This window comes from Carettochelys insculpta, chromosome 2 (genome assembly GCF_033958435.1).
Source record: "Carettochelys insculpta isolate YL-2023 chromosome 2, ASM3395843v1, whole genome shotgun sequence".
NCBI lineage: Eukaryota > Metazoa > Chordata > Testudines > Carettochelyidae > Carettochelys > Carettochelys insculpta.
This window is the reverse complement of record NC_134138.1, coordinates 6,237,872-6,257,692: the sequence shown is the minus strand read 5'-3', so window position 1 is coordinate 6,257,692 and position 19,821 is coordinate 6,237,872. Positions and strand designations below refer to the sequence as shown.

The 19,821-nt window shown below is 51.6% G+C and overlaps 1 protein-coding gene across 6 annotated transcripts in view; it reads left to right on the top strand.

The window, feature by feature from the left end:
• The window catches only part of ARHGAP39 (Rho GTPase activating protein 39), a 369,615-nt gene that overhangs the window by 265,334 nt on the left and 84,460 nt on the right, over nucleotides 1–19,821 (top strand). For all 6 annotated transcript variants that reach the window (XM_074986536.1, XM_074986535.1, XM_074986534.1 and 3 more), the window contains one exon: nucleotides 7,789–8,350. In XM_074986536.1, the coding sequence (XP_074842637.1) occupies nucleotides 7,789–8,350 (562 nt within the window). The remainder of the gene's footprint in view (nucleotides 1–7,788; nucleotides 8,351–19,821) is intronic.

Sequence of the window (19,821 nt, the reverse complement as noted above, 5' to 3'; positions counted from 1 at the left end):
ATCATTGTGTGTGCTATTTTTAAATTAGAGGCTACAAAAAGTACGGTTTGACGTTATTTATTAAGGACCATCTCATATTCACATGCGTTGTGGTTCTTGAATTTGAGTTTTTACCAAATTTGAAAAAAATGGCTCTTCTTCTATTTTGGTTGCTGACCCCGGTCTAAACAAACAAGATGGGCATGTTCACCGTGATGGTGTATAGAAGCCAGGCAGCTTTGGGATTGGTGTGCAGAGCAAGATGTTCACCCAAGAGCAATTCATGTACTGGGATAGTAAAATAGAGTTGCAGGTCATCTGAGCAGGTTAACCTCTCAGATGCACAAGTGATCTTTTGAAAGGCCAAGTAATGACACACCTCTTTGGGTTGTGGGGAATGCTGTAATAGGTCTGTTTGCACCCAGCAGGAACAGGAAGTGTCAGTACTTTGCTCAAGAGTGGGAAAAGGCAGGTACTCAGTTTCAGATGTGTTACTAATATGTAGGGGTCAAGGTTTAATTTTTGCATTTCCCCTTTTACCCTCATTGAGATAGTGGTAAAATTACCCTGGCGTAACCCTGTTGTGTTGTGAAGGCATCAGTATAGGGTAGACACCAACGGCGCCCAGGCTTATTTCACCTGTTCAGAGAGTTAATTGAATCTCCACCCAGAACTTTAGCTCTCCATTTAATAGCCTGGGGAATCAGAGCCTAGGATTGTTCGAAAAGCTTTGCTCATTAGAGGTACAAAATGTTACTGATAATGTCAAGGAAGGGGTCCATATGAAAATATTATAGCCATAAATAGAAGAAAAATATTGTAGGTTGTCATTTATGAAATAGGACCATATATAGGATACAGCGCCCGTTAATTGTATAGTAGACTATGCATTGTATCTTCAGAGAGCAGAGCAGGTCTTTCACTGTTTTCAGTCAAAGGTCACCTCTCCACCATATCGGAATACCATGCACCTGCGGAGGGCAAATCTGGCCTTTTTTGTTTTTTTTGTTGTTTTTTTTTTAACTTTTGATGTGGTTAAAAAGTTTCTTAAAAGGCCTTAGTAATCTATATCCTCCAATAATACAACTTGTACCATCTTGAAATTTGAAAGCAGTACTTTCACCTTTAAGGAAATCTCCCTTTGAATCTTTGGGAAACTGTACAATGTCCCATCTGTCTTTGAAGACAGTGCTTTTTGATAGCTCTCACCTCAGCCAGGTGTAGAAGTGAACTGCGTGTGGTTATGGCTGATCTACCATTTACTATTTTTCATAAAGTAATTCTATGCAGAGGCCAGTGTTTTTACCAAAGCTAGTCTCAGTGTTGCATGTAAAACCAGTCTGTAATTGTGCAGGTGTTCATCCCTAAACCCTACACTCAGAATGGAGAGGCTAAATAATATCCTCTGGATGTTAGAAGGACTTGAGCCTTTTATTTAGGCAGCTACTAACACAGTTTATTGCATATGAAAAGAGGAACAAGGGTGAAGTCTTTCTGTATAAATGCTGTCAAGAAGGGCTGGATTATGTGTCAATGACTCCTACAAATTGATGGGCTTGTGTTTCCCCCAGGGAATTCAAACACTTTCTGCTTGGTTGAAGGCAGTTCTGTGGCTTTTTCTAGGCTTGTTGTTCGCAGCGTAGATCCGAGACAAAACTGGGCAAAACACTCCTGCAGTCCCTATTTCATTAGCACTCCAGGGTCTCTTCAGCCTGCTTGTTAATCTGTGACTGGGAATGGGCAGAGAACACTTGAAGGAGGAATGGGTGTTATTTACCAGTCACTGGAGTTCTGTGAGATGGATTCACCACCTGCCTTTCCCTCTACTGTTATTGACCAAAGTTCTCGGCAGTACAATGCCCATTGTATACTCCTGACCTGGACCATTTTATGCCCCCTGAGGTGGGACAGGAAAAGGTGTGTGCGTGCTCCAGCAGCAGCTGCTCGTAGAGTTCAGGCCAGGCTGGAGGGGAGCAACCCAGGAATGTCACTGTGCAGAGTTCATCTCAAAGACATCGGGCCCAGGTAAGCAGGGTTTGAGAATGGCGGCTGTAATGGTAGGAACTCTGTCAGCCTTCGTACTTCAGGGATATGCTGGGATCCAGAGGAGTTCGGTTCCCTCAGCCCCGAAGCAGCGTTGTACCATGAGGGGGTTGTGGGGTTTGCACTTTCCTTTAAGAGTATCCGTCCTACAACAAAAACACTTACACAATAAACTCCAAAGAGAAACTGCAGAGCTGCAATTCATCTGCAAATTTGACTCCATCAACCAAGGACTGAACAGAGACTGGGAGCGGTCAGCCCCTTGCAAAAGCAGCTTCTCCGCTCTTGATGTTCACACCTCCACGTTAGCAACTGACAATGGGCCACATCCCCCCTGACTGAATTGACCTGGTTTCTCCTCTCTTGATGTTCAGAACTCCACATTTACTGCAGATAATGGGCCACGTCCTCTGTGACTGAATAGACCTTGTCAACTCTGGCCCTCCCCCTGACTGAGACTCCCTCGTTGTACCCTCCTCTGAAACCCCGCCACTCATGCGTCTGATGAAGCGGGTCTTTGCCCACGAAAGCTTATGCTTCAAAATATCTGTTAGTCTATAAGGTGCCACAGGACTTCTTGTTGTTTTTGAAGATACAGACTAAGTCGGCTATCCCCTGATAACTTTCCTTCGCAGGATTCAGCATTGGCCTCTCAGACAACACGTCAGATTGGATAGACCAGAGGTGAGCAAAGTGTGGGGCAGGCCTAAGAGGCAGAGGGGAGGGGCAGGCACAGCACAATTGGCTGCTGGGTCTCAGGCTCATCCATCTCATTAGAAATGTTGAAATCTGTCGCTGTTTTTAAGTCTGTGTATTCACATTTATACACCAATTAATCCAGTTTTGACATTCTACAGACTTATTTTCTAGCACGTGCGGAAAGGGATGTTTTTCATATGCACGTGACCGAAACTTCCATCGGTTTGGGTCACATTAGACAGGTTGGGTGGGAGCCCTGCTAATTGCAGGGGTGAAAAGCAGGGACCGATGTAAAAAGTTTGCTCACCTCGGGGATAGACCACTTCTTCGCTCCTGTGACAGTTCTTACAATCTTGTGGATGGCGGCCAAGTCTGTGTTCATCTTCATCTCATGGAGACAGTGCTGTTTTAGTCAGTTAGATTATGCCCTAATTTTCTCCCTGATGCAATCGCAGGGTGTAAATCACCCCAGGATTTGGCTTCCATTATCTGATTGGATTCCATTGGCTTCCATGCTGCTGTTCTCTCCAGCAGTAGTAACGTCATTTGTTATTCATCACGCTTAGGCTAGCCTACCCTGCAGCCCTATTTTGAATTAAGCTATTCCAGAATAGCTATTTCGAAATAACGCGGCTACACACAAAGGCTGTGGCCACACTTGGCCAAAACCTCGAAATGGCTGTGCTAGTGGCCAAATCGAAGAATACTAATGAGGTGCTGAACTGAATATTCAGCGCCTCATTAGCATTCGCATGCTGCCGGCCATGACACTTCAGAAGCACCGCTTTCAAATGCACGCAGCTCAGTGCGCCTACACGGGGGTCCTTTTTGAAAGGACCCCGCACATTTTGAAATCCCCTTATTCCTCTCAGTTGAGAAGCACCACAGGCAGCAGCATGCAAATGCTAATAAGGCACTGAATGTTCAATTCAGAGCCTCATTAGTGTTCTTTGATTTGGCCATTGGCACGGCCATTTCAAAGTTTTGGCCAAGTGTGGCCACAGCCAAAAATACCTTTCAAAATAGCACCTGTTCCATGTCTTAACAGCTCCTATTTCAAAATAGGCATTATTCCTGCTGCGGTGAGGCTTACCCATTTCAAAATAACACACCTGCTAGCCTAGGGGACTGGCCCGTCTCCCAAGGTCTGTGAGAGTGAGCAATCGTCTTCCAGGATATCCAGTGTGGGGCACAACAGCAAGAGTCCTGAGGCAAGCCACAAAACTGATAGAAAGTTCAGAAAGCCTGACCTATAAGGAAGGGTGGAAGGCACTGGGTATATCGGGAGATGGAAGAGGGACCTCATGCATCTGCAAATATAGAAATGGCTGTTATACAGGGGACAGTGATCAATTTTCTGTGAGTTCACTGAGGGTAAGATAAGGAATCAGCTTAATTTGCAGCAAAGGAGAGTTAGGTTAGATATTAGGAAAATCTTTCCAGCTCTAAGGATAGTTAAGCACTGGAACAAGTAATTTTGTTAGAGTGTGAAATTCACATCATTGGAGGTTTTAGAGAACACCTGGTAGGGGTGGTGGAGGTGGGCTCGGCCCCGCCCCAGCATGAGGGATGGACGGGACGGCCTCTGGGATGTCAGCTCCAGCTTCTTGGCCAATGTGGAGTATTGATTTAGTCTACTGGTGAATATAGGATGTTTTCCTTCACTTCCTGGTCTACCCTATAGTGTAGTGTTGCTGTACTTGGTTAAATAGCAGTTATTTCACCCCAGAGGTGACTGCATTTCGTAGCCGAGAGACACATTGCATGCAAAGAAATAGGAAGGCCCATTGCAATGGAAGGTGCACTGTGCAAACACAGATGAAATTTAGCTACATGTAGCCAGATAACTGACCTGAGATTGATGTTCAGAGCTGCACAGGGAGTGAGATGAAGGCCTGGCATTGCAGGGACTAAACAGAGCCTGCTGGCCCAATTAGCCCCACCCTGTTTCACCTGCCACCAGTGTCAGGCCTGGAGGCAGGATAGAAGGAAGGAAGCTTGTCCAGACTGCGGCTGACCTGCAAGGAGGCAGGAGCTGGCTTGGACACCCACAGGGCCTGAGCTGGAGCTGCCCCTGAGTCGGCCGCAGGACAGCACAGTTGCCAAACCCTCCCCCCAGGCTCGCAGGGGGAGAACCCCTGCAACTCCCACACCCCACGGAGCAGGAAATTAGACTCTTGGGGCCACTCCCCAAATTAAAGCAACGACTCTAGTGAGTGGGCTGGAATCCGGCACTGCGGGGACCTAGCCACTAGGCCACCCTGCCACTAGTGGGACCCGCCTACAAGCTGCCTCCTTGCTTTTCTTCCAGTGTTCGTACTAGAATACGAATGCTGGGCTAACTTCTGTACTGTACATCCTGTGCAACTCGTGGCCTGAGCCGTCTCTGCAGCTTGTATTCTCCAGTCTGTCCGTTCTCACCCCCAGTCATCTTGTGTAGCATTAGGCAGCTTTGTATCAGTGCAGTCGGTGTCAATACACTTTACCTACTGAGGGCTTATAGCTGCAGGAAAGCTGTTGTGGTATGAATAAGGTGTGGATTTAAACCAGGGGGTCATACCAGTGTAACCAAGTGCCTTTTCACTCATGCAGCCTACACCAGACTGGAAAGGTTGAAGATAAGCCAAAGAACCCACTCTCACAGGAGAAATGAGTGTCTCCAGTGAGAGTTATACTGGTGAAACCACGGCATGCAGAGACGGGCTAAGGCAGTGACTTCCAAGGCTGCGTTGGGCACTGATGAATTGCACACAGTGTGCAGAGTATGTGTTTGGGAGGAATGTGTGTAGTTAAGGAGCAATTCTGGGTTATGCCGCATGGCAACGGGCAAATCAATTTCACTTCTTCCTGCCTCAGTTTCTCCACTTGTAAAATGGGAGTGACACTTCCCCAGGGAGGTTGCAAGATTTAGCTAATGTCTGCAAAGCGCTTCGCTCTCCTGAACTGGAAGGTGTGAACGGACAGGGCAAAGCCATAATGACTGTTGTTCAGGTGTGCCCAGCGGACAGTTACTTTGACACGAAATCTTTACAAAAACCGCCTTGCGCTTCATGTGCAACTTCCTGGGAAGTTCCAGGCCTGGGAAGAACCTTTTTGTGCCCTAGACCCTAACTGGGTCCAGAAGGCCGTCCAAAATACTGGGCTGCCCAGGGGTCTGCAGGACATTGTCCATCAGGCTCTCCTGTCCCAGGAGCTGTCTGCTGTGGAATTGGCTGTGGGGGGCACCCCAGCTCCTGATGCCTTCCTCACATATCACATCACAGGTTTAGGAATGGAGAACCAGCCCAGGTCTCTTGGCTCCCATCCGCAGCCTTCAGGGAGGCAGGCGTTAACTCCACAAGTATGTGCCCCATTTGGTCAAAAACTAGAGACTTTAGCTGGTATCTTGATGGGTGCATGGTGCTGACTGGCAGTTCTGACACGGAGTCACACCCCGCACAGCTATAACAGAACATCCTTCGTCCCTAGGGCCTAAATACAGAGTACTGCTCTTGAGCCTGAGTAACAGTTCAGACTGTCCCAGCTCCCGTGCCAGACCAGGGCTCGCATACCCCTAGAGTGATCACTGGTGCTTGGGAGCGGTGTCAGCTCCGAGTGGCGAGTCCTGCTCTCTGCTGTGTGGCCAGGTGACTGTGCCCATGGTTGGTCTCTGCCGCAACTGGACCATGCCTCCTGTCTGCCTTTAGCTGTGCCCTGGCCGGTGCAGTCTGCCAGTCCACTGCCCCCAGATCTGGGCTGCAGCTGAGTCTGCTTCCTGCAGCAGCGCTGTATGCTCATTGCCTTAGCCCATGGTCCTCTTCCCACCACCAAGCCGTGTCTGCTGATCGGCCCAGAGCTGACCAAGTGACCTGTTCCCACTTGGGCTGGGCTGGGCTCCTGCTGTCAGTTGCCTCGTCCCACGCAAGTTGGAACTCGTGGGATTTCCTCCCAGCTCTTTAATGCACCAGCGTCTGGCACACAGGGGCCAGGGTCTCCTCTGTGCCACCTGTGGAGGGTGAGGTGGAGGGCTGGTGCCTGCACACTGCTGCCGTGTGCTTAGTGAGCGAGGGGCTTTGCAGCACAGTTCAGAGGAAAGCCACAGAGAGATGCCCATGCAACAGGCATTCCCAGCACTGCAGCGAGCCCACAGTAGGGTAGGTCAGGGAACACAAACCTGTGCAGAGCAGTGTCCAAAGCCTGCCTGTCTGTATGGAGCTTTGCAAGAACTTAGTCTTTCCAGGCCACAGTCTGTTTGGTGAGTAACTGCCCTCTTGGGCGCCGTATTCCTCCTGAATGGGGCTGTACTTCTGCCTAGTGCCGAGCCAGCCCAAGAGTCAGCTTCTAAACTTCTAGTGGGAAAAATCTCATTCACACCTATTTGTATTCAACTCTGAATACAAAGCACTGCCCCGGGGCAGACCCCGGCGGCCCTTCCTCTCTTGGGGCCCGTGGAGATTCGAAGACTCATGACCCTGAGTCCGGCTTGGTGGAGAATATTACACTCGGCAGACTCTGGTTACAGGTGAGTGTTTTCCCTTCCAGCTGTGCACGGAGATGGAGAAAGGTGTACAGCCTACCAGTTGTTTGAGATGATGACTTGTGTGTACCCAGGTACCTGGAGAGACCTCTCAGCAGGTCTGCCATTCCAGTCCTCTTGCTTCCCTGCAAAGCTCTCCTGTGCGGTTAGCCTGTACAGCCCCACAGGGCCGTGGGCTTTAGCACTGGCATTCCTTTGGCCACCGTCGTCAGTAGGAGTGAGCACAAATGGCCAGGGATGTGGGGGATGAACAGAGTCGTGTGACACTGGCTGATGAGTGGCTTTGCCCACCTGCTCTAATACAGTCTCTCTCCAATTAGTAACTGACCGTGTTGGCTGGTGAAATGTGACTGACGAAGCATTTTAGTTGTTACTCGTGATTCTGCCAAGTAGCTTTGCACCTTTATAAAGTTTAGGAAGTCTCCTAAGAGAGTCCCCACCTTGGCAGGCGTTGGCTGCCCTGTCGAGTCTGTGATGGTAGACTTGCTGTGAAGGATCTAAGTGGGTTGATGCAGATGGTAACAATGACTTGTCTCGCTATTGTTTCTCAGTCAGAGGACCTTGGTGCCTGTGCCCAGTTTGAGAGCAGCAGACAGAACAGAAATATGATGCCTAGTGCCAGCTGTGTCTTCCCTACCTTCACCCTGCGGAAGCCCTCCTCAGAGACAGACATTGAGAACTGGGCCTCCAAGCACTTCAACAAGCACACCCAAGGGCTGTTCAGGAGGAAGGTCTCCATTGCCAACATGCTCGCCTGGAGCAGCGAGTCCATCAAGAAGCCCATGATCATGACCAGCGACCGCAACGTCAAGAAGGAGGCGTGTGAGATATTTAAACTGATTCAGATGTACATGGGGGACCGGCGGGCCAAGACGGATCAACTCAACGTGGCTTTGGAGATCGCCACCAAAGGCTGGAGCATGCAGGGCCTGAGGGACGAGCTGTACATCCAGCTGTGTCGGCAGACTACTGAGAACTTCCGTTATGAGAGTCTGGCGCGGGGCTGGGAGCTAATGGCTATTTGCCTGGCCTTTTTCCCGCCCACGCCCAAATTCCATTCCTACCTAGAAGGATATATTTACAGGCACATGGATCCAGTGAATGACACCAAAGGTAAGAGAGTCAGTGTTGTCCCTAAAGAACTAGCAATGCTTTTTCCTTTTTTGTACTCTGCATTGTGCCCTCCCTGTGAGACTAGTGCTGCACTTGCAAATAACCTGCCAGAGAGAGAGGCTTGGTGAAAACAACCCTGCACTTTAGCACTGGCCTTTCATCCCTGGGACACTGAAATCCAGCATGAAATGAGCTTAATATTAGGCCCAACTGACAACTAATGGTTTCGCCACACATGAACTGGGCTCTTTCACACATGCACACGTGTCACTGGCCCACACATGTAACATGCAGATGTTTGGGTCCTTGTCCTTCTCTTCACCGGGCCCCCACAGTCCTGTGTGGTTCCTCATGGTGTACTTGTTCTAAGGAGAGACGTAAGCAGCCAGTCCTGCATTTTGTCTATCTCTCGTGATGACAATTTCATAGATTGCTGCTGTAGGATTTTGAATGGTGTAGGTTTGCTAACAGTGACCTGGCACTCTGTCAGCATGGAGTAGCCAGAACATCTGGACGGTCCACTTGACTGTGGCCAGAAAAATGACTGCGTGATAAAAAGTCTCCTGTGCACATTTAGGGTCAGCTATGCTAACTTCAGAACACAATTTCTGTTTACACTGACTAGCCAGCTTTGGGAAGGGGGAGCTGGATTCTGTCCTGGCTGCTGCATCATCATCCAAATTAGTAACTCCGTTCCAGAGCAGAATGTTCACGTCAGTGACGGTACAGAAGCTGGAGAGCAGCGCCCAGCTTGACTCAGACATGAGGAGCAGGTTGTGGAGAAACCAGTTTCATGCATTTCTTACATTTCACAAGGCCATTTTTAAGAGTCCCATTTTAGAGCTGAACTGCATTTAAAAGTGACAACGTCCTGCATCTCCGCTCTGCTGAGCAAGTGGCTATCGAGACCTGCAAGCTGCACAATGCTGAACTTCACTTAGGTTAGCCCAGCACTCTCTGAATCTGCCTGCTCCTTGCACTGGTTTGAAGTGTGAAAGCTCTTAGAGCCGGCTCTGCTCCCGTTGACTTCGCTGGGCGCGGGATTTGGGCGCTAAATGAGCATGGGGCAGTGGGACTGGCAGCGTTGTCTTCTGGCATGCTCCAGGAGCGTGCACAGGTGTGTGATCTGAACTAGCATTGTCATGGGAGCAAATCCTTCGAGTGCTCTTGAACCGGTGCAGGTTGCAGATTCCAGACAGTGTACGGGGTAAGGGAATAGCTTGCCCGCCCAATCTCCTTCTGTGCAGTGTCTGTCATTCCAGCTGTCCCCCAGAGTGGCCGTGCCCTGCGAAAGGAAATACACCAAGCCAGCTCCTCTTGCTTCGCCCTGCCTCACAAGGGTGATGTTGCCATCAACTTGTTTTAGGCAAGTCTGGAGAGGATCACCCAGGCGTAGCACTCCCCCTACCTGCTTCCAGCCTCGCAGGGGAAGGGGCCACACCCATATCACACTGATCCGGGGCTGCGGTTTTGGCCCCCTGTGGCCTTTGGGACCCCGTGTGAGTTCGCAACCTGGAAGTTGCTCTGTAACTCAGTGCATGGGGCGGTGGGGCCTGGCCATGCACAAACCAACGCCAGGGTCTGGGGAACATTTCCCACCCTGCCAGCAGACCAGGAGAGCCAGGGGCAGAAGAGATGGTTTCAGACGAGGTTTGAACACAGAAGAACAGTGGTAAGACGCAGCAGAAAGCTCACAGACCAGCGCTCAGCAGGGCACAGGGAGAAATAAGAGAACTGTTGCCACTGGATTTGTGGAGAAGAGGCTGATGCTCCTGGAAGGTTTGTGAATGTCCCTAGATAGAGCCAGTGCAAAATCCCCTCTGCCTAGCAGTGAGTGGAGAGCGGTGGGGTAATAACCCTAACTGGTTTCAGTGCTGAGCTTGATAAGATTCTGGAGCGGCCGGTATGACAGGAGTGTCTAAAATGGCGTGTGGCCCATGGGTAACTGCTAGTAATGAAAATCCTCAACAGTGGGCGATGGGGCGCTAGATGGCGAGGGCTCTGACGTACCACAGAGGATTCTGTTCTGGCGTCTGCCTGGCGGGTCTCACGCACCTGCTCAGGCTCCAGCTGATCACTACGTTGGGCATCGGGGACTTTTCACCTGGGTCAGATTGGCAGAGACCCCCTGGGCGTTTCTCACCTTTCTTGGCAGCGTGGGGCACGGGTCAGTTGCAGGTTTAAATCTGTGTAAATGGTGGATTCTCTGGGACTTGCACCTTGGAAGCACGATTTGAGGATGTCAGTTCCAGGAGTGCGTGGGCGCAGGTCTGTGCCTGCCATGTGCCAGGGCTCAGAGCAGGTGATCACAATTATCGATTCTGACCTTAAAGCGTCAACAGGCAACCAAGAATAGAGGGAGTGAATGGCCCTTCTTTATCTCAGTGGGACACAGCTGCCCACAGCCCACTGGGGTATGCCTGCAGCCCACCGGCACCCTGTTTGCCCCCACCGCACCGGGGCCTTGGAGCTCTGCACTTACCTCCCTCCCAGAGTTGTAACAGCTGCAAACAGCTGATTCAAAGCATTCCAGCTCTGGAGCGGAAAGGAGGGGTGGGGGCAGATGACTTGGGGCGTTTGGAAACAGCTGGGGGGAGGAGGAGGAGTAAGAAGGGCAGGACTCCAGTGCACAAGGGGTGAGAGGGGACAGGAGCAAAGAGGGGGTCCTGGGCTGCAGGGTGCCCACCACTGCCTTGAAGTTTGAGTCCGTGCCTGGAAGGAGATAAGGGTGGGCTGTTCCTATCTACATGGCACTGTGGCCAGCCCATGGCAGCTGGCTAGGGCTTGGGCTGCTGGACGGTTTCATTTCTCTGTAGAGAAATGAGTTTGGGCCCTAGGACCTGGTGCTAAGGGGGGTCCCGGCGCTGGGCTCCAGCCTGAGTTCAGATGTTTACACAGCTAGGTAACAGCCTCCCAGCCCGTGTGTGAGTCAGCGAGCATGGCCCAGCCGTAAGGCTTTCTTCGCTGTGTGGAAATCCCTTCTGCGTCTGTGCAAAGCCTGTGAGTCGCATTCTGCAGGTGCTGGTGTTCAGGGCATTGAGCAGGCAAGAGGAAGCTAGTTCTCATCCCAGCCCGTCCTTTTCTCCAGGCGCTGCGGCTGAGTTAGAAATCAGAGCAGCTGCATCTTCAAAAGCTGCCCCTCTGCAAGTTCTGTTTCAGCTCTGACCCCCTTAACTGTGATTTCCCTATAAATGTCATCTGCAATATGGCAATCTCTGAATCATCTGCTTTCCACCCTCTTGCTGTCCAGTGCTGCTGATACAGCTGGTAATAGGTTACTATAGACACTGTTAAAGTAAGGCTTTTATTTTCAATCACGAAGCAATAAACCATATATTAAATCCTGACCAGGACAAGCAGCCGCTAATGCTCTCCACCTGACAACCATGTGGAGAAAATTATTTTTAACTAAGTGTGAAAATGCATTAAACATTTCCCTTTGCCTTTGCCTTAGAATAACTCGCCAGGAGTCCCTGAGATGACAAGGCTACAAAATCACAGAGAGAACAAAGGTGCTGACGCCTCTCCTGGCAGGCTGAAGCCCCAGACGCTGATTAAAATAAGCCGTCAGGTTGGCTGCAAAGTTTCCTTTATTTCTTGACCCAAGTTTCCGCTGCTGTATAGTCAGCAGCTTCCTAAGCGCCATCCCAACCTGAGGAGTGAGGAAGTCTCTCTGCCGTGGGCTCCCAGCCAGTACGTGCGCTGCCCCTGAGGACAAACATTGCTCTGCTTGTTTGACCTGGACTCCCGAACAAATCCCTTAAATCTGGTTTCCAGACAGCAGCATACTGTGCTGTTTGTTGGGTTCTCTTAATTACCAGCCTGCCTCGGAGCCTACTGCCTAGCGTAACCCCTGCTGGCGATCCAAACCCAGGCTGGAGCAAACGCCCTGTTTTCCCCACACACTAGCAGTTAGGCTCATCTTGACAGCAGCTGCTTGTGGGTTTAGTGTTACAGAAGCACAGATACCTACACACATGTACACGACGCTGCAAATTATTCATCATCTCTCTGCTCCTTCTCCATGGCCGTCCCATGTCACAGCTGTCCAGGCTCTTCATTCGTCTCCTGATCTGATTCAAAGTCATCCCCTTGTTGTTAAAGGCTTCACTTTAGGAAAGTCTACAATAGGTGTGTAAGCTGACTTACAGCCACTGCAGTAATCAGCTCTGATCCATGCTGGGAGCTCAGTGCCCCATGGTTTCCCTCCCCAGCTGCGAGCATGGATCAGCTGCCCAGGCTTCCTGCCCCGACTCCCAGCCAAGAGCAGCCCACATGCCCGGCTCCCAAAGGAGTGGAGGACAGCTGGGCTCTTGCGTCTCAGCTGTCTTGTGAGTTTTCCCTGGCTCCTGCCATGGAATTGACAAGACAGCTAAAGGCAGTGTAAGGAACAGAGTGTCTACACAGACAATGCGTCACCCGGACTACACTGACATAAGCCCTATGTCTGCGCGGAGGTGGAGTTATGTCAGGGTAGCAGGACGCTTAGAGCAGCAGGAGCAGGCTGTATTGCTATCGTTAGATTGACATTAGCTGCCATATGGCAACCTAGCTGAGTAGTGACAGACAGGTCGCTGTGTTAGCCTGTATTCTATCCAAACAAAAGAGCAATCCTGTAGCGCTTTATAGACTACCAAACTGATTTATTAGGTGATGAACTTTCGTGGGACAGACCTCCTTACTAGGTGATGAGCTTTCTTCTGTCCCACGAAAGCTCATCACCCAGTGGATCATTGTTTTAGTCTTTAAAGTGCTACATGACTGCTTTTTTGTTCGAAGTAGCGTAGACGAGGCCTCAATCCAAGCAACGTTACCATCTGGATGTGTCTCCTCTTTCCAAATCCGTCTCTGCCCCTGCTCAAAATCTAGTCGCCTATTGCACAAGAGCCTTCTCCTGTGAGCAGCCTTTCTGCATCTCGCCGTCCATTTCAAATCGTAGCTGACAATTTCTACCTCCAGCTTGTCTCTGCCCTAAATTATGTACAGTGAGACCTGTTAAATCACAGTGGTGCACCACAGTCTGGGACTTCTGTTATTCACACATTGCATATGGGAATTCAAGAGCTACTGACTTGGTCTGAGCTAATGATTTGTCTTGCCCCCATCACCATAAACAACATCTAAGCACCGCCCCCCCAGATTAAAAGTAAACAAACAATTTCTCCCTTCTTACCCTGTGGTAGATGGATCAGTACTTGGGGTGATTGTGTGTGTTCTGTATGCAAAGACGTGACAAAAGGAAGGTGAAATCTACACAGTGCGATTTTTTTCGATGTAGTTCTAAGTGCGATGAGGCCTGTCATCTCGCCTCGTGTGGCGTTGATTTCCAAGGTCTAGATCTGTCTCCTGGTAAACTTTGGTCTCATGTAATCAAAGTGTATCGGGTCCACCATGAGGAAAGGATTTGTGGTAGCAGATGGATCCTTAATCTTTGCATACAAAGGCCCAGCAATTGGGATGGGTTGAAGCTGAGCAAACTCAGGCTGGAAATAAGGCGAACGTTCTTAACCCAGACATTAATTAACTATTGAAACAACTTAGCAGCGGACCCACACAAGCAACGAGAAGTCCTGGGGCACCTTATAGACTAACCGATATTTCGAAGCATCAGCTTTCGTGGGCAATGACCCACAGATGCATCTGTTGAAGGAGCTCTTTGCCCACGAAAGCTTCTGTTAGTCTATAGGGCACCACAGGACTTCTCATTGTTTTTGTGGCTACAGACTAACATGGCTCCCCCTCTGGTACTTAGCAAGGGATGCGATAGGTTGCATCACTTTGAGGCTGTCAATCACAGTTGGTTATTTCTAGTGCAGTCAGAAAAGCTGGGCTTTATGCAGGAGTCCTTGGGTGAGAGTTTGTGGCCTGTGCTGTGCAAGAGGTCCAACTACCTGATTCCACTGGTTCCATTTGGCCTGCACGTCCATATGTCTCTGAGCCTGCCCACTGGGTTGACCGTTCTGTAGTTCCAGGGGAACAGTTATGGCTGTGGAGGGGAGATGCTCTGTCAGGTCGCTGGAGCGTTTCCAGGGTGAATTTTGACAATCAGGCCAGGGACCTTGCGCTGGGCTGTGTTCAGAAGGGAGCTAGTGCAGTAAGTAGAGCCCCAAGGGGCTGTGTTTATGGCTCTCAGTGCTGCTATCAGACAGGCCCATGCATCTTTCCAGGGCACAGGACTTTGTTCCTAGGTCTGGTTTGCAGTAAGTGAGCCTGACAGCTGGAACAGCATGGCTGGCCCCCAGTCTGATACCAGGGGCATACTCTTGTGGCAAATTACAGATGGAAACTTTGAGTGTTTTGCTGCTATGGCTGTTGGGGCACCCAGCAAAGATACCCAAAGCCTAAAAGCCCCTGAGTGACAGAATGATTTAATGTGCAGGAAGAGGCCATGGATTGCAGACAGGTTACAGGGAAGGCAGCTGCTTAAAAGTGTTTCTCTTTTCCTATCAGTATCGCCTTGCTCTAGCCTGGATCCAACTGCTCTGTCCCCACCATGCTGCTCTTGGTTGGACACACAGAGCTGGGAGACCAAGCTGGCTATTGTTTATGTAGGGGACCAGGAGAGCTCGGTGTGGTCTGTGTCATGTGTACCCTTCAGCCCTTATTGGCTACCAGGAGATGCTGAGTTTTGGATGGGCTGTTCAGTTTTGGAGCTGGAGGAGCAGTTCTCCATAACAACCCACAGGGTTTGGTTGGAGAGCAGGGGCCTGAGCCGCTCTGGGCTGTCTCTGATCACCCCAGCAGCCTCTCCAGGACCAGACAGGAGGATGCGGTGATCGGTGGTGTTAGATGCAGCAGAGGGACCCAGCAAGGCGAGTGTGGGTGGACTTGGCCTTTCTTTGGGCATCCCTTAGAGCAGAGGTTCCCAACCTTTTCAGTAACACGGCGCACTTCAATGGGACGAACGATTCCACGTCGCGCACGCGCTTTTTTCAGCTGAATGGATTGCTCATAAACGCCACATTTACTTCCGTTCACTGTGGTTGTGGTCCCACCAGAGAGGCTTGGGACATAGTGGTGCATGCAACAAGCTAAAGAAGGATCAAATGGGATGTTGAGGAATCGGGTCACTCAATTACTCATGACGGGTGGGGAGGGAGGAGGCAGCTCCAGGGAGCAGGTTCCCCTCCCGGCCAGCCCCTTGAAGATGGGGCCTTTAAACTATGTCCCCACCGCCACTGTCCCCTACCCTCCCTCCTTGGCACAGCAGGGGGTGGGGGGTCCCCGCCAGCCCATTCAGGCTGGGAAGCAGCATTTCAGCTGCCTCCCATCGTGAACGAGCTCCTGCGGGATCGGCATTTCCCCTCACAGCAGCTCAGCAAAGAGCCACCCCAGGTGGAAATTAACCAATCCCCCGCCAGCCGGGAATCGGGCAGCCCTGCTGCTTGAGCCCCAGGGTCGGTCAGTTTCCCCTCATGGTGGCTCTGCAAAGGGCTGTGGCATGGGGAAATTGATGAAATTTTACCGCGCACTTGGAGAGTCGTCAAGGCACAGCCGTTGGTCGTGGCTCCCCTGTGGAAAACCACTGCCCTAGAGCCACGAGTGCTTTCTGGCCCCGAGGTGGGTTGAAAAGGGCCCAGGAGACCAGCAGCTGCCAGGAGTGGCCCTGAAGCTAGTTGCTGAACAGCGGTTTGCGAAGACAAGGGAAGCAGCCACCTGGTTCAGTTTATACAGGCTAACTGTGGCCTTTGGCCCCAGGGAGATTGCCAGAGCAGGCTTCACTTGAGCAAAACACGGGCACCTTCTGCACGCTCCCGGTCCCCTGTGCTCTTGCAGTAGACGGTGGATTTCCAGCTCTGCCTCTTTGGGCTGCTGGCATTATCAGTTCTGCTGTAGCACAGCTTCGTGCCAGTGCCTGTTCTTGGTGATACCCAGTAGCTCTCCAGAGCTAGGCAGGCACCTGGGGGCAGCTTGCAGCACCAGTAAAGCTCCAGCAGGCTCTCAGATGGCAGCAGCGCTAACTTGGCGGCCTTCTGCCATCTCCCCGGGTGCCTTTGCCTGTGAAGGCCAAAGGCCCATGTGATTTTCCTGCTGGAGTGGGGAGGGTCTAACCCACAGTCCCTGGTGTAAGTGCCTGAACCAGGAACGCTGGGTTTCCTTCTGGCATCCACTGCTGGAGAGAGAATGCTGAAGTGGGAGAAGTTTGGAGAAGATCTGCAAAAATGCTGCGCAGGCAGAAGGAGCTGGATGTACAGAGCTGATGATCTGGGACTTGGCTGAATGACGACCAAGGGAGGCGGCCAGCCTGGGCTCTAAATCCTAGTGAGATGTGAGCTCTGGGGAGGTGGTTGTATGTGGGCGTCAGACACGTGAGGGGCAATGGGGGGTGATACCAGGAAGGTTAGAAAGGGAAAAGGGGAGAATGTTTTGGGGAAACATCCTGACTCTGGTGAAACTCCTCGGATCTGGGATCATTGCCTCAAGGAAACGTGTGGGGCCCCCCATCTGTCACCTGGGACAAAGTAAAATGAATCTAGAGGGTCATGGTGGATGCTCCATCACAGGCAGTAAGTGAGCCTGTAAGCTCCAGCTGGGCTTTTTTTCCCTCTGCTCTGCTGTAGCAGTGATTTGGGGGCAGGTTTCTAGCCTGTGTTACGCCAGAATGGCCATGGGGAGCAGGTACTTCTCTGGGGGTGCGAGTCCTGAGGGGAGCAGGGAGAGCAGGTGCTCAGATGCTGCCGGGAGGATAGGAACCGATGGGAACTGAGGGATCCTTGCAGCATACCATGCAATGTGCTGTCCTGGTGGGAGGTGCTGCGTCCAGAGCCCTGGGCACCCAATGGGGAATAGCCCCCTGAGTTAGTTTTTGGTGGGGGTGCTAGTGATCGCCAGTCTGAGTCCAAACAGCATGACTAGCACTGCTAGCTCAGCCTCTGGAGCCAGCTGCCAGCCAGCAGCTCTCTGTGAGCAGACAACCACTGAGGCTTTGTTCTTGCGGCGTTATGGCCTCTCTTTCTGCAAAGACAAACCCCTTCCCTTGTTTGCCAGCTCTGCTGCTGCTTGTTCTCCTGGAGTTGGCGTGTGGGTGGCAGGCAGTGGAGCACTGGGCGGGACACAGAGGGTTTCTTGTTGTTGTCGGGATTCAGTTCCTCAGCCAGATGAGCCCAAGGCGGGTCGGATGAGATCATGTTCTCTGGCCCTATGGCTGCTGCTTGTTGTGGTGGTGCTTTGATGGCCAGGGTTTCTGAGTGGGCGTGAGCACATGTGACAGGTGCCAAGTGCAGCCCCTTCCACCCCTCCCACTAGAGCAGCAAAGACACCAAGTCTCTGGAAAGTTGCAGATTTCTTCCTGTCTCGCTCCCATCAGTGTTGCGCCCATTAAAGCCGCTGACTTCCACTCGCTGAGTCGTCCAGAGCACTGGGTGTCAGAGCCTTTCCTGCCGTCTATGGTCCCCCCCAGGCTTTGCCCCGGAGAGCCATTGGGCATTTGCTGTGGGCACCAGGATACTAAAGTCCCCACAGCCAGGGCTCCGTTTTGCTGGGACCGGCAGTCTCAGGATAAACTATAGATTTGCCACGTTGGCCTGCTGTTGTCATGTGCTCGGTTCCTCTGACTCCCCTTGTTCTTTTAAATTCTGTTTCAAACCCTCGCCTGCTTTCTCGCCCGCATGCTGCTGCCGAGTTGACGTCTCTTCCTTTTCTTGAGGCGCGCTCTGCAGTTCTGGGTCAGGGCCCCCAAGTGGAGGTTGTGTGTTGATTTTTATTGCTACGCCCGTCTAACCCCCGGACTCCTGGGCTTCATCTCAAAGGCGCTCGATAAATCGGAGCGTCGTGCTAGAAGCCAACTGTCCTGCTGCCGCTGCGGCATTCAGAGCCCCTTTCAGTTAGAGTTAGAGTGAAGGGAAGACAAGTTAATAAGCAGTGATTTGTTTACTGGCATTGTGTGAGGGGGCTTGTCTTCCTCCCCTTCTAGTCTAGACTTCTGGGAAACGTTCTGAATAAAGAACTAGAATGCTGTACTGCACAATGGGACTTGGTGCACCTTAAATGGATCAGGAGCTGGCTGTGAGGTCTCCAAATGAAATTGCCTATGAGGAATCCTCACCAAGCAGGTGCGTTTCTACAGGAGTCCCCTGGGATCGGCTCCTGGAGCTACGCTATTTACAGTTCATAGCGGTGACCTGAAAGGAAAGAAGATCCTCACTGATAAAGTTTGCAGCTGGCGGAGCGGTAATCGGTGAAGAGGACGGCCCGGTGCATTGTGGTCTGGATTGCTTAGTGAGGGTTTTAATGTGGCAAAATGCAGACCTTGGGGAACAAGGACAGGAGGCCACACCTAGCCTGGGGGGCTCTGATCTGGGAAGCGGGGACTCTGAAAGAGATTTGGGGTGGGGGTGGGGATGATCAGCTGACTGTGGGCTCCCAGTACAACAGAGGCAAGTCCAGCAGCATCACCTGGCTGGAAGCTGGAGCTAGACACCTTCAGACTAGAAATACGTCTTAAGTTTTTGACAGCGAGGGGAATTGGCCATTGGAACAATTTACTGAGGGTCATGGTGGATTCTCCATCACAGGCAGTTCTCGGCTTCAGCTGGGCTGTGTTTCCAACAGCTCTGCTCTAGGAATGATTTGGGGCAGGTCTCTGGCTGGAAGTCAGGCTGCAGGAACAGAGAAGCCCCTCTGGCCTTGGAATCTGAGTCTGTCTAAGGGACTCTTCAAGGTATGGTGGCCATTAAAGAGCAACAATGATGGTGGCTCTGGTGAGGCCAGCACCGACGAAGGTGGTGCCACCCAGACAGCACAAGGGAAAGCCAACATTTCTACACGGGGACCCAGTCTCGCTTCCTACCCTTCCCCAACATGGCCACATCAGCAACCCTATGGCCTGACGCAGAGAGAGCTTTGGACCCGGGGGATGAACCTTCAGCCTTCTCCTGAAGCTGGTGCTGTGCCCATTCCTTGCACTGCTCCTGGTACCATACACAGCAGGAGGCACCAGCAGCTAAGATCTGGCCACCTCGGTGGCAGGGTCCAAGGAATTGGCCCTTTTGCACCCCATGGGCCTAGCACCAAGCCCAGGGCCCTGTCTCCAGACCTGCTTTTGTGGTGTCCACGCCCAGCAGCCAGTGTGGTCTCCACATCCATAGCGGCTGGAGAGCAGGACCAGCTGCCCCATCGGCTTGTAGGGCCAACCTTATATGCCACCCACGCTGTGCGCCGTCCTTAGGCGAGCACCCTAACCCAGTTCTTTCTGGGGGTGGTACCCTCCTCTCGGCCACTAAACACAGAGGTGGCAGAGCGGGAGTTCTCCATTCCAGGGGTCTCTTGGCACTCCTCCAAGATCAGACCATGGTGGGCACTTTCATGACTGTATTGAGATCCTTTGCGGGAAGGTGCTGTAGACACACCAGGTACTGTCCTGTGAACACCAGTCTCATAAAGCAGGGCCTGTTGGTCATTCCAGTTTCTCTTCCCTGTCCTCCCACCAATTTACAGGCACCTTTTGGCACTGGATACTATTCTGGTGCTCA